General features: G+C 41.5%; 1 protein-coding gene across 1 annotated transcript in view; it reads right to left on the reverse strand.

Annotated features, from left to right (window-relative positions):
- Positions 1-5734: 5734 nt before the first annotated feature.
- Positions 5735-13350, reverse strand: part of VDR (vitamin D receptor) — an 89812-nt gene continuing 82196 nt past the window's right edge. Inside the window, 4 exon segments of the mRNA XM_020977191.2 lie at positions 5735-8665; positions 9044-9106; positions 9109-9159; positions 9313-9464. Of these exon segments, the coding sequence (XP_020832850.1) occupies positions 8406-8665; positions 9044-9106; positions 9109-9159; positions 9313-9464 (526 nt within the window). The 3' untranslated portion in view covers positions 5735-8405.

Genomic DNA, 13350 nt, shown 5'->3' on the forward strand with positions numbered 1-13350 from the left:
GCATCTATTGATGTGTTGGACATGTTTAATGATATATTTAGAATGTATTATATATTTTTATTGTTACATTTTGCTTTAACTTCACCTTCATTTCTAAATATAACCTTACCCCCAGCCTATTCGGCAAGCCATCTCTAGTAACAAATAGAATGTATTATTAAAAGGATGAATTGTGAGTATGAAGAAATCATCCTTAAAAGGCCACAAGGGTCTATCAAGAACAGGTCATTAATTCCCCTTTTTAGACAAGTAGATCAGGGGAATTCTGTAGATACAGTATGCTTAGATTTCAGTAAGACATTTGGTAATATCTCTCGTTATATCCTTGTGGATCAGATTGAAAAATATGGACTAGAAGACAGTATGGTTAGCAAGATTAAGAACCAGTTGAACACTCTAAAAGTAGTGATTTGTAGACTGATGTCAATGCATGATATGGAGAAATACTCAACAAGAGGTGTTTTTGGATTGGTTGAAGAAATTTGATTATGCTCTGTGGGTTTTGATTTAGATAGTGTTGTCATTTTTGTTATATTGACATGGCCCAACCACGAGCAATTAACATGTTTCCCCTAACTTAGATCTGTTTTTATTTATTTTTTTTAATTAAATTTTATTTTTTTCAAACAACAAAATTCCATACACTCTCCTTCTTACCTTCCTCCCACCACCCCCAAAAAGAAAGAAAAACAAAGCCCTACTGCAAACAAATATAGTCAAAACAAAATAGATGTCCAGATTGGCCATGTCCAAAAAAAAAAGTCTCAGTCTACACTCTGAGTCCATCACCTCTCTATGAGGAGAAGCATGCTTCATCATGAATATTATGGAATTATTTTTGGTCATGGTGTTGATAAAATTTCTCTTATTATTATGATATTACTATTGTTCTATAAATTGTTCCCCTAGTTGGGCTCACTTCACTCTGCATCAATTTATACAAGTCTTATCTGGTTTCTCTGAAAACATTACTTCATAATTTCTTATCTCACAATGTTATTCCATCACAGTTATATAACACAACTTGTTTAGCTATTCTCCAATCAGTGGATACCTCCTCAATTTTCAAATCTTTGTGATCACCAAAAGAACCGCTATAAACATTTTTGTACATGTTTAGAGTTTACTTTGATTAGGATTAATCCCTCCTTTAACCTACCTCTCAGATGAACTCTTCTCCCTTTCTCCCTTTCCTCCTATTTCCTTGTACCCAACTGTGTATGCGTAGAGATGTGTGTATTTTTCTTGCCTTTGATCAGTTTGGAGTGAGGTTCACGCGTCACCTGCCCTCCCCACCCTTTTCTTCTTTTTTGTATAGACTTCTGCTTGTACACCCTGATTATGTGATATAATTTTTCCATCCTTCCTCTCCCTTTTTCCTCTACTGTGTTTCCTTTCCCCTCCCTTTCCAGTCATCTTGAAAGATGATCAAAACATAACTGAACCACTCCCAGGTGCTCTATCTACTTAGACTCCCTCTATAACCCCAATGATGATAAGGTTCTAGGGGACACATGTCTCATCTCCCCATAGTAGAATGTAAACAGTTTATCCTGGTTTAGTCTCATATGATTGCTTGTTTATGTTTACCTTTTTATGTTTCTTTTGACTCCTATGTTTGAACATCAAAGTTTCTTTACTGCTCTTTTATCAGGAATGCTTGGAAGTCCTCTATTTCATTAAAAAGCAAATTTTGTAGGATTATAGTCAGTTTTGCTGAGTATGTGATAAGCCTATGTCCTTTGCTTTCTGGAATATAATTTTCCAAGCTCTCTTCTTTATCATAGCAGCTGCTAAACTGTGATCTTGACTGCGGTCCCTTAATATTTGAATTCTTTCTTTCTGGCTGTTTGTAGTATTTTTTCTTTGATTTAGATGCTCTGAATTTTGGCTATAATGTAACTGAGAATTTTCATTTGGGGGTTTCTTTCAGGAGGCAACTGGTGGATTCTTTCTATTTCCATTTTGTTCTCTGGTTCTAAGAGATCTGAGCAGTTTTCTTTTATGAGTTCTTAACATTTGATATTCTTTTTTTGTGTGATGGCTTCCGGGTAGTACAATGATTCTTAAATTATGCCTCTTTAATATTTTCTCCAATTCAATTGTTTTTGCTATTAGATATCTTATATTTTATTTTCTCTTTTGAGCCTTTCCCCTTTGCTTTAATATTTCTTATTGCTTCATGGAATCATTCAAGTGGTCCATTCAAATTTTTAAGGAGTTTTTTCTTTTGGATGAGGTTTCGTACCTTTTGTGCTAAGCAGATAATTCTATTTCCAATTCTTTATTCCATTGGTCTCATTTGTTTTCTAATTTTTCTCCTAGTGCTCTCATTTGATTTATTTTAAAAAACTGTAAAACTCTTTCAAAAGTTCTTGCTTGAACTTTTCCAGGAATTCTAGTTGAGCTTGTACCCGAACTGTTTTCTTTTGAGGTATTACTTGTAGATATTTTTGAGTCATTTTCTTCTAGGTTTGTGTCTTGAGCATCCCTGTCACCATAACAGCTCTTTATGTTAGGATTTTAAAACTTTATTTGCTCATTCTTTCAGCCTGCTTCCTGACTTGAGACTATATTAAGTGGGCTCTTAGTTCTGGAGGGAATGTCTAAGCTGATCCTGCTCATTCATTCTTGGGGAGTTGAGTGTTGTATTATTTTAGGGTCTCAGGTACAGCTCAGACTGGGGACCTGCAAGCTTAGAGTGCTTCCAAAATGGTCTGATGAAGTACAAAGTCCCTTTTTATCTGAGCTATCTAAGTTTCTGACCCAGGTTTGGGTCCGAGCAATGTGCCTGATGACTTACCCTTGGCTGGAGTTCCAGTAGACAACAGCTGAACTCAGCCACTATCAACCATCTCCCTATTCAGCATGACAGACCTTCAGGCTGTCCTTTGTTATTGGATTCCTGCCCTAGGTATTCCACAGCAAGTTTGTGACTGGACTGGAGGCTGAAACTAAGACCCCATTACATTCCTGGAGTCACAACCACATAACTGTTTTTTGCTTTTGAACTTGCTTCTAGCTTTTTACACCACCTATGGCCTACAACCACTCTTCATCCTGGAATGCCACCGCTCAGCACAAATCCCCTCCTTAGTCGACCCTGGATCTATGACTTGGGACAGGATAGTGGGTGACGGCTGAGCGTTGGCACTTGTTCCTGCACTCTCTCTAAGGATAAGTCCCTTCATACTGGATATGAGGAGTCTTTTTGCATTGGTGCACAGCTTCTTCCTATATTGGAACACTCTGGGTGGCCTTTCTTGGTTAAAGCTTTTCTCCAGTGCCTACAGATGTCTCTGTTTCCCTATGTTTCTCTGGGCTGGAAAGAGATGCACTGTGATTTTTTTTCTCTTGGACTTCCCAGTCAGGACTCAATGTGGTTCATTTTCTAGATCTGTGTGTAGGATGTGTGGGATAGGATTTGACTGTCCTTTATGCTACTTCACCTTCCTTCCTCTTTTGTTTTAAAGCCCTTCTAATTAGATTCCCAAGACTTCAGAGAAATACATTCTTGCCATTCTTTGGTATATGCCATCTTTAGCTCATAGCTTGTTATCCCTATATTTTAAGCCATGATCCAGAAATCCAAACTCCATTCTCAAACACTATCTATTTAATCAACTGTTCACTTTTCCTGGGCAGACCATGTCTGGTCCTGTTATGGGCTCTACATTTTAGGTATGAACATTCACAACCTTGAGTTTGTAACTTCCTGACTAGGATGATGATGTGACCAGAGGTCAAACCACACAAGGACCAGTTAAATTTTTTTTTTAGGCTGGGAAAGAGAAGACAATGGTGGAGAGAATGATAGCAGTCATGAATTATTTGAAGAACTGTCACATGGAAGAGGAATTAAGCTAGTTCTACTTGTTCCTATAGGGGCAGTTAGGTGGATAGAGTGCCAGCCCTGAAGTCAGGAAGACTCATCTGCCTGAGTTCAAGTTTGGCTTCAGATACTTACTAACTATATGACCCTGGGCAAGTCACTTAATGCTGATTGTTTCAGTATCCTCATCTGTAAAATAAGCTGGAGAAGGAAATGGCAAAACACTACAGTATCTTTGCCAAGAAAACCCCAAATGGAGTCATGAAGAATTGGACATGACTGAACAATGACAACAACTTGTTGCCATAAATCAGAACAAGGAACAGTGGAAAGAAGTGTCAGAGAGATAGATTTTGACTTCCTAGCAATTAGAGCTGTTCCAAAGTGCAATGTATTATTTTAGGATATAGGGAGTTCCCAAGAACTTGAGATCTTCATCTGGAGAATAGATATTGTAAAGGTAAGAATGGACTAGATAACCCCTGAGGTCCATTCTGATAGCAATATTCTGTGATTCTGTTCCCATTCTTTGTCTCCTATCTCTAAACCAGTTTCCTATCCACATTTACTCCTTCGAAGAACTACAAACAATTTATGAGAAACAATTTCCCCTTACAGAAACCATTTTGCATTTTCCCCTAATGGTTTTTCTTGTTTGTCATAGACTTCTGAAAATCTGTTTAGAGCCCATAGTCATAGATTCAGAGCTATAAGGGACCTCAGAGGTGGAGTACAACCCACATATTTTACAAATGAGGAAACTGAGGCCTAGAGAAGTTAAGTGACTTGCTCAGGGCCACATAGCTAGTAAATATCTAAGGCAGGATTTGAACCCAGGTCTTCCTAACTCCAAGTTCAGTGCCTTATTCACTACACCATGCTGTTTCATTGATAGGAAGTTCCCCAGGTTCTCCCTGCCATGTCTCTGATGTACAAGGATCACATTAGTGACCCATCAATCTTCTACCACAGAGGTCTTTTGCAGACAAGTTATATATTTGAACCAATAATCCCCCAAATTAGTCTTTAAGTTCCTTCAGTACTTTGTTCACCCAGCCTGGTGATTTGCTGCATTTATTTGCCCTATCTACCTATCTATCCATTCCTTTCATCAATTTGACTTTAACATTCTGAATCTTGACTACTCTTTGATTTAATGTCTCTCCCTACTCACTTGAGTTATCTTTCCTTTTTTCAAAAGATGTCTTTCTTCCTACAATAAGCTGACTCCCAGGTAACCATCAACAGATTTTTTTATTTTTTGGCTCCTGAGTCTATTTGTCATCCTTTGCATATAATCACTAGGCTTCTTAGATCCACAGAACTGTAGAGCTGAGACATCAGAAGATACCTTTTACAACCTTGAACCAAAACGGGAATCTCCAACACTCCCAATAAGTGAGTATTCAACCCTGCTTGAAAACCTTTAATCACAGTAAACTCTCTTCCTCCCAGGTAACTCATTCCACTTTGGTATAGTTTTATTTATTGGGTTATTTTTTCTTAATTGAGTTAGAATATGCCCTCATGCAACTTCACCGAATTGCTAGAGATCTGTCCTCCAGGAAAAGATATCATTGTGCTTGATAACCCAAAATCTCAATTTTAAAATTTCTGTTTCTTCTTTACTAGTGTAGCACCCCTTTCTGGATGAATGGGCCAGACTAGTGCCCACATTTTCTCATTATTCCTTTTTCTAAAATTAAGTAACCATACTATGGATGCTAACTGATTCTTCCCCTTACCAGTGTGTCTGGTGTGGGTTGATATCCATGTCACTGGAGTGGATCAGAAAGCTAGGGGCCTTCTGGAATAGGATACTTTCAGTGTACCTATTCCAGGGTCAGCTTTTCCAGTTCATTTAGAGGTCAGTGCCAGAGCTGGGAAGGTGGAGACATAACGGAGCCAAATGCACTTTATTGATAAGGCAATAGCATCATACAGGCAAGAGAGGCCCCACGAAGCCATGGTCAGAATAGAGTCCAATTTACATTAACATTAACCAAGCTACCCTGTCACAACAGGGAAACAGCCAAGAGGGAAGGACTACCCAGACAAAACGTCTTCCTAAAGTGCTGAGTCGATCCAGAGGGACTGAACAAATGAGAGAGAGAGAGAGAGAGAGAGAGAGAGAGAGAGAGAGAGAGAGAGAGAGAGAGAGAGAGAGAGAGAGAGAGAGAGAGAGAGAGAGAGAGAGAGAGAGAGAGAGAGAGAGAGAGTGTGAGTGTGAGTGTGAGTGTGTGTGTGTGTGTGTGTGTGTGTGTGTGTGTGTGTGTGTGTGTGTGTGTGTGTGTGTGTGTGTGTGTGTGTGTGAGTCAGTCTTGGGTCTTAGTCTCAGTTTGTAATCCCAACACATTGTGTGACCCCTGAGGAAGTTGCCAGTCTGGGCTTCGGTTTCTTCATCTTTAAAATGAGGGCATTGAGGGTTGGATCAGATGACCTTTAAAGTCTCTTCCTGCTCTAATATTCTCTGATTCCAGTCAGGGATATTAGGAAGACCAAAGAAAGCAAAAGGAAAAGAAAGGGCTGTCCTCCTGCCAGGTGGTCTCAGAAGAGTTCTGACCATTCTTTAGAATTGTTTCCATTAACATAAATCACCTATTTACATATGTCCTGTGGCCTAGTAACTATTTATACTGAGAGATCCATATAGAACAGGGAATCTTAACATGAGACTGGTGAAATTTAAAAAAATATATTTTGATAATTTTAATACAATTGTCTTCCTTTGTAATCTGATGCTATTTAATACATTTAAAAATATTATTCTGAGAAGGCTTCACTAGATTACCCAAGGGGTCCATGACACAAATATGTTAAGAATCCCTGTCATGGAAAGATACTGCTTCAGAATAACCCTTTACCCCAACTGTCCTTCCACATCAACTGTACCCTTCCCACCGACACCTCTCATTGAATGAACCCATTCCTGAGTAACCTGTGTGATGGTATCCCACTTACTCTCTGCTTGGCGCTTTGTCAAAACAGATGACCTTGAAGTTCTGTCCCATGCAGAGAACAGGGTCCCTTTAGGCTTCCTTTCTGGCCCAAGGTAGAGAATAAGAAAAGAAAGGAACCAGGGCTATTGTTCTCTAGTCTTACTTTCTCTCCAATGGGTAGGAGGCACCAGGCCCCTTTGAATATTTTTAGCACTACTTGGGTGAGGACCTGAGGCAGGAGAATTCCAGCCTAATGGGAAGGAGAGTGTGACCTTGGCTCTGGGGTTGACTCTTACAGGATGATGTCTTGAGGTGGTGGGTGAGTGAAGGGTATCTATTCTGGGAATAGAGTTCTTTTGAGAAAGGGGGCCAACTTCTGGAGCTTTTTTTCTTTGTCCTCCTTATTCACTGAGAAGGAGGGCTTCCCAATTTTCCAACTGAAGGGATGAAAGGAGCAGAGGCTGGAGGGATGGGGAACAGGATGAGAAAGAACCTCAGGGAATCTTTCTCTTAGGATGAGAGGGATAGGGGTTAGAGTGGGGAATGATGCTTTCTGCTTCAAGGGGCTTTTTGGGTTCTGTCACACCACAGCTCCTTACAGCTCAGCCTCTGAAATCCAGGAAGAGGCTGTGAAGGCTTAGGAGGCTAGCTCTGTATGTCCTCCCCCTGCCCTTCTGCTATCGACATTCCTGGGAGTTGCCACAGAAGACAAGAGATGGATTTCCCTTCGCTTGCTTTCTCCATTATAACTTTTGTCTTTCACGTATCCCCCTTAGCAGGTGAGCTCCCTGATGGTTGCCCCCATTCTATGAATGAAGATGCAGCTGACTGGGTCCCAAGCTCAGGACAAGGGGTCTGCTTACTACCGCTGTTGCTGCTACCACAGAGGCTCTGGAAGCACTTACTATGGTGATACATAAGCAGTGTGGGCACCGAAGAGACAGGGAGGAAGGATGGAAAGTTTGGGAAGGCAGGTAACTATTACCACAGTCACCATGTCCCAGGAAAACTATTGTACTGAATGTCTTGCACCTTTCCTAGTCTTCCTGAACTCCCCAAATCCACCCCTACTATAATTCCTAAGTGGTACAGGCTGGCCAGGGAAATGTATATATGCAAGTAGATTATTCATCTTTGGAGATGGGGCAGGGACTGAAGGATCCCTCTGGGACTCAGGTGTCTTGGAGGTACAGATGGCTCTGTCCCTGAGGAGTGGACATGTGTCTATTACATGATTACAAAACCTGCTGGCTGCCATGTTGGGGAAGATACAGGCATCCATCCCCAAGCCAAGCCTTAACATTCAGGCTCCTGCCCTCTGATCTCTGTCTCCTTTGAGTTTCCTTGTCAAATAAACAGTGACTTTTAACTGAGGTCCAAAGGGGCTGGGAAGCCTTCAAAAGGGTATGGGGTGGGGAGAGGTCCTGGTACCCCTGGCACACAAGCTGGACAGGAGAAAGGATTGACCTGGGGTGGGGGAAGGAAGGGAAGGAAGGCAAGGAGGGGGTTGAGCTACAGAGGGGTGGGGAGTGATGCTCAGCAGCAAGTAACCAAAGGACTCTGGAGCTGGATGCCCATTTGCACGACCCCTGGGAGTGCACCTCCCACCCAGGTAGTAGCACTGGCTGCCCCAGTCACGAGATCTCATTGCCAAACACCTCAAGCACAAGGGGAGTGAGCTTCATGCTGTGCTCTGGTTGGAAGGAGATGCTGCGGTACTGCTTCGAGTGTTCCTCATTGAGACTGCGCAGGTCTGCTAGCTTCTGGATCATCTTAGCATAGAGCAGGTGACTGCCAGGTGGAGGGTGGCGGCAGCGAATATAGGTCTGCAACGTGTTGGAGAGCCGGTCTTGGATGGCCTCGATGAGTGCTGCATCCTGCACCCCAGGCCGGTCTGTAGGAGAGAGAGTGGCAGGGGTGGCTTCTCTGAACCCCCTCAATACAGCACTGACGCTGGGGCTCCTCGGACACTTCCCCCCTCCCCACTACATCTTTTTTAGCTACAGATGTAGATAATCATTTACTCGTGGAGTAAGTGCTGGCTTGAGAGGAAACCCTTTCCATTCTATTCAGGACTGGATTTGAGAATAAAGATAAGTCATTTATCTTTTCTCTCAACATAGCTTGGATCCAATCATATGGGAATCTCCTTACTGACCTCATACCCAACTCATGCCATGCTCCCCAGTCGGCCCCTCCTTCCCCACCCAGCCAGATTCCAGTTTTCCTTGGACCTCCCTGACCCCTCTGGCCTTGGTTGTAGGCCCAGTACCTGGGGACATAATGCAGATGGCCATGAGTAAGACATGTTCTTCTTCATGCAAGTCTAGCTTTTCAACCCAACCTGGAACTTGATGAGTGGTTCAATTAGTTCCAGGCTGTGTCCAGCTGTGGAGGAGAAAAGCCATGGATTGTGGGCAGTATTCAGAGTTTAGCTCCTCAAAGTGAAGCTAGCTGAGTTGCTTCCCTCACTCTCCCAATCCTCCACTGATTCTTCTGGGTCTAGGAGAGATTGGGTGAAGAGGGCCTGGAGTGACTCACCTTTGGTGACATCACTGACACGGTACTTATACTCTGGGCTACCACAGGTCCAAGACATATCATCCATGGTGAAGGACTGGTTGGAGCGGAGCATGATCACTTCTATGGCACTGGATTTGAGTAACACAATCTGGTCGTCAGGGGTGAGGTCTCTGTGAAGCAGAGGGGGGGGATGTGGAGGGGGGGTAGAGAATAAGCCCAGGGTATTGGCCATTACTACAAACCCAAGTCAGCAATGCAATGCTAGTCCCAGGACATTTTTGTGCCTAGCACTGTGAAGACATGCAGAAAAAGTAAATAAAATGATTTCTGTCTTTAAGGAATTTACAGACTTGTTGAAAAAAGTACTAATAATAACTCATTTATAGAGTGACAAAGAGCCTTACATACAATATATCTCATTTCATCTTCCCAGTGATCATAGGAGGTAAATAATGGAGCCAGTGTTTTAACAAATGAGAAATCTGAGGGGCTGGAGAGGATGAATAATTTCCCCAAGGTCACATATGTTGTGATTGGTGGTGCTAGAATAAGAACCTGGGTCTTATTTTTTAAATAACAGATTTTGGTTGACATCATAGTGTTTGGTACATAAGCACTATATAGATATTAGCTGGCTATCTTTTGTTTTGACATAGCCTAGATTTTCCCCTGCATCTCTCCTCTTGTCTTCCCCAGAAAGTTATCATTTATAGCAAAGAACTTTTTTTAAGGGGAAGAAAAAATTCAGCAAAACCAATCAACGCGTTAAAAATATCTGTCACTATATGCAATGTTCCATATTTGTGGACCCTCCACATTCAGAAAGAAGTTATATCTCTTTTGGGGGCCAAAGTCCTATCTCCTCATTCAGTGTTCTTTATATTACACCATTCTTCTTCATATAAGGGCAAAACTAATAATAAAAAAGGTAATTTTTTTAAAAAAATAGGTAAAAAAAACCCAAGAGAGTCTGCAGTTTAAGTATCAAGGCAAGTAATAACATGGTGGCTTTAAAGTGGGGGCAGAAAATGTGGTAGAGGAATTCTGGTCTCTCTAAATTTTTCCTACTCCAAGCCTTCCCTTACCCTGGCCAGCCAAACCTGACACAGCAGAAGCTGCAGTAACAGGCAGTCAGAGGCTAGGGGAATTTCTTTGAGTGCTGATGTTGATTTAACAGCATGTTAAATAATATGGTAAGTTCTTAGCCAATGATTAGCTCCTTTGCTTTGAGTCATTACATTGGCCTGGCAGGAGAGTAGCCTAGGGCTGCCAGGGTATGTAGATTTTCTGGATCCTTGCTTTCCCTCCCTTTTCCTTTTTTCCTCTCCAAGGTGAATAGGAGCAAAAATCCTTCTCTAGTTTCTTCCTTCTGTATCTGTTCTATAGATTTGCTAGGCAAACTATACTTTTGTGTGTACTTACCTATAAATACACTGTTCCATGAGTATAATTCTCACTTTCCTTCTCCCTCTGTGCTTTCACTCATATCAGATCATAGGATCTGAGATTTAGCGTCAGAAGTGACCTCAGATTTAACATCAGAAGTGACCTCAGAGGTCATCTAGTCCAAACCCTTCATTTCACATGATTCGTTATGACTGACATACCCTCTTTCCTGGCAGAAATCCTACCAATCATTCAAGGCCCATACCATCATGACTAGATCAGGTGTGTTAGATGATTAGGTAAAACATTTTCTACAAAAACCAATTATCAGGCAGGTCAAACCTTTGGAGCAAGTAAACTGTACAGACTACATATAAAGAGAATCATTACAAATAAATACAAAATAATTAAGTAAAAGGTAGTTTGGAAGGGAAGGCACAATCATTTGAGGGTATCAGAAAAGGTTTCATGAGTTTTGAAGGAAGAGAGGAATTCTATGAAGTTCAGGTGAGGAGGAAGTGCATTCCAGGCACAGTCAGTGCAAAGGTAGAGAGATGGCAGAGTGTCATGGATTAGCAACACAGAGAAGGTCAGTTTGGCTACATCACAGATATTTGGAAGAAGAGTAATGTCCAGTGAGGCTGGGGGCAGGTTGTGAAGGGATTTAAAAGCTAAAAAAAGTTTATTTTCATCCTAGAGGTAATATGGAGCCACTCAAATTGTTTGAGTAAGGGAGTCACATGGTGAGATCTGCATCTAAGGAAAATTGCTTTGGTAGCAGCATGTAGGATGGAATGGAGCATGGAGAGACTTAACAAAGGGAGGCTAGTTTGGAGGTTGCTACAATAGTCTAGATGAGAGGTGACAAAGAACTGAAACAAAGTGATGATGTTTGTGCAAGGAGAGTGAAGGTGTGGATATGAGATGAGGAGGAGGTAGAAATGGTAAGACGTAGCAGCTGATAAGATATGTGGAATATAGGAGAATGAGGAGGAAAGGGTAAGTCTAAGGTTTACAACCCTGGGGAATGGGGATGCCTTCAATAGAAAAGTTTTGGGGAAAGACAATGTTTTTGACATGTTGAGTTTAAGATGTCTCTTAGTTTCAAACACCTGATAGGCCACTGGTGATCTGGAAATGATGTTCAGGAAGAACACTGAGGTTGGGGGTAGGGGTGTGTGGAGAGAAATATATATCTATATCTATATTTATATAGATATATAGTGTATACACGATGTATTCACACACATGTATATATACATACATATATTTATACACATATACATATATGCCACCAATGAGATGATAGTTAAACCCATGTCAGTTGATTAAGTCAATAAGAGATTGAGTGTAAAGAGGGAAAAGAAAAAGGTCCAGGACAGGAACCACTCATAGTCAGGGGACATGATATAGATGATGAGCCAGCAAAGGAAACAGAAGGAACAGTCACACAGATAGGAGGAGACCCAGGAGAGAGGAGTGTCACAAAAACCCAGAGTATCCAGGTAGTCAATAATGTCAAATGAAAAGACATGTCAAGAAGGATGAGGAACTGAGAAAACAACTAGATCTGGCATTTAAGAGATCCTTGGTAACTTTGGAGAGAGTGGTTTCAGTTGAGTGATCAATTAGGAAGTTAGATTGCTAAGGGCTGAGGACTAGAAAAGAAGAAAGGAATGAATGTAGGCAGTTTTTTCAAGGACTTTGGCTGAGAGAGGAGAAACAGAGGATGATATTTTAAGGGGATGGCAGGGCTTAAGTGAATGTTTTATAAGGATGAGAGAGAGTTGGGCATGTTTGAAAGCAGTAGGGAAGAAACCATTATATTGGGAGAGGCTGAAGTTTAGAGAGAAGGGGGTTGATTGAAGATATAATATGCTAGAGAAGATGGGAGGTATGATATCAAGGGTATATGTAGATTGGTTGACTTGGGCAAGGAAAAGAGTCTTTCCACTATCACAGACTGAGGGAGATGAGGAGAGTGTGGGATGATGTCAAGGGGCTTTGTGATGAAGAGCAGAGAAAAGGAGAGATCTCATGTTGAATAGTCTCGATTTTATCTGTAAAGTAGAAGAGAAGGCCATCAGCTGAAAGGGGAAGAGAGTAGGTAGAAAGAGGTATGGAAAGTTTGAGGAGAGAAGAGAAAGTTTGAAATAGCTTTTGTGTGGAGAGTGACGTAGAGAATCAATTAGAGAGGAATAAGCTAATTGCCTTGCTCTGGTGAGGGCCCAGTTGAAGTTGATTATCATGGATACACCCAGTCAGCATGGCTATTTGACTTCCTCCAGCTCTGATTGGCAGCATTGTGGAGGAAGCAGATGGTAAGAGCAATCTAGGATTGAGATTTGGCAAGGAATGATCAGAATAGCACAAGGGGATGAGGGGAGCAGAGGACAGTATTGTACTGAATTGGATAACTATGGGTTTGAGATTAAAGAGTAAAGTCAGAGCAGGAGAATGACCTGAGGAAAAACTGAGGGGTGGAGGGATTGGACGGTGAGAGGAGGATGAAGAAAAGGTTTAGGAGAGGTGAGGCAACAGGGAGAGACTAGATGATAGCAATTTAGACTTTAAAGGAATGTCAGAGTTTTTAATTAAGGAAGTAAACTAACTCATGAGTAATGATGAGATTGAGGGTGTGACCACCCATCCTTGTATGTGAATGAGGTT

This window comes from Phascolarctos cinereus, unplaced genomic scaffold (assembly GCF_003287225.1).
Source record: "Phascolarctos cinereus isolate Bilbo 61053 unplaced genomic scaffold, phaCin_HiC Scaffold_1;HRSCAF=81, whole genome shotgun sequence".
Classification (NCBI taxonomy): domain Eukaryota; kingdom Metazoa; phylum Chordata; class Mammalia; order Diprotodontia; family Phascolarctidae; genus Phascolarctos; species Phascolarctos cinereus.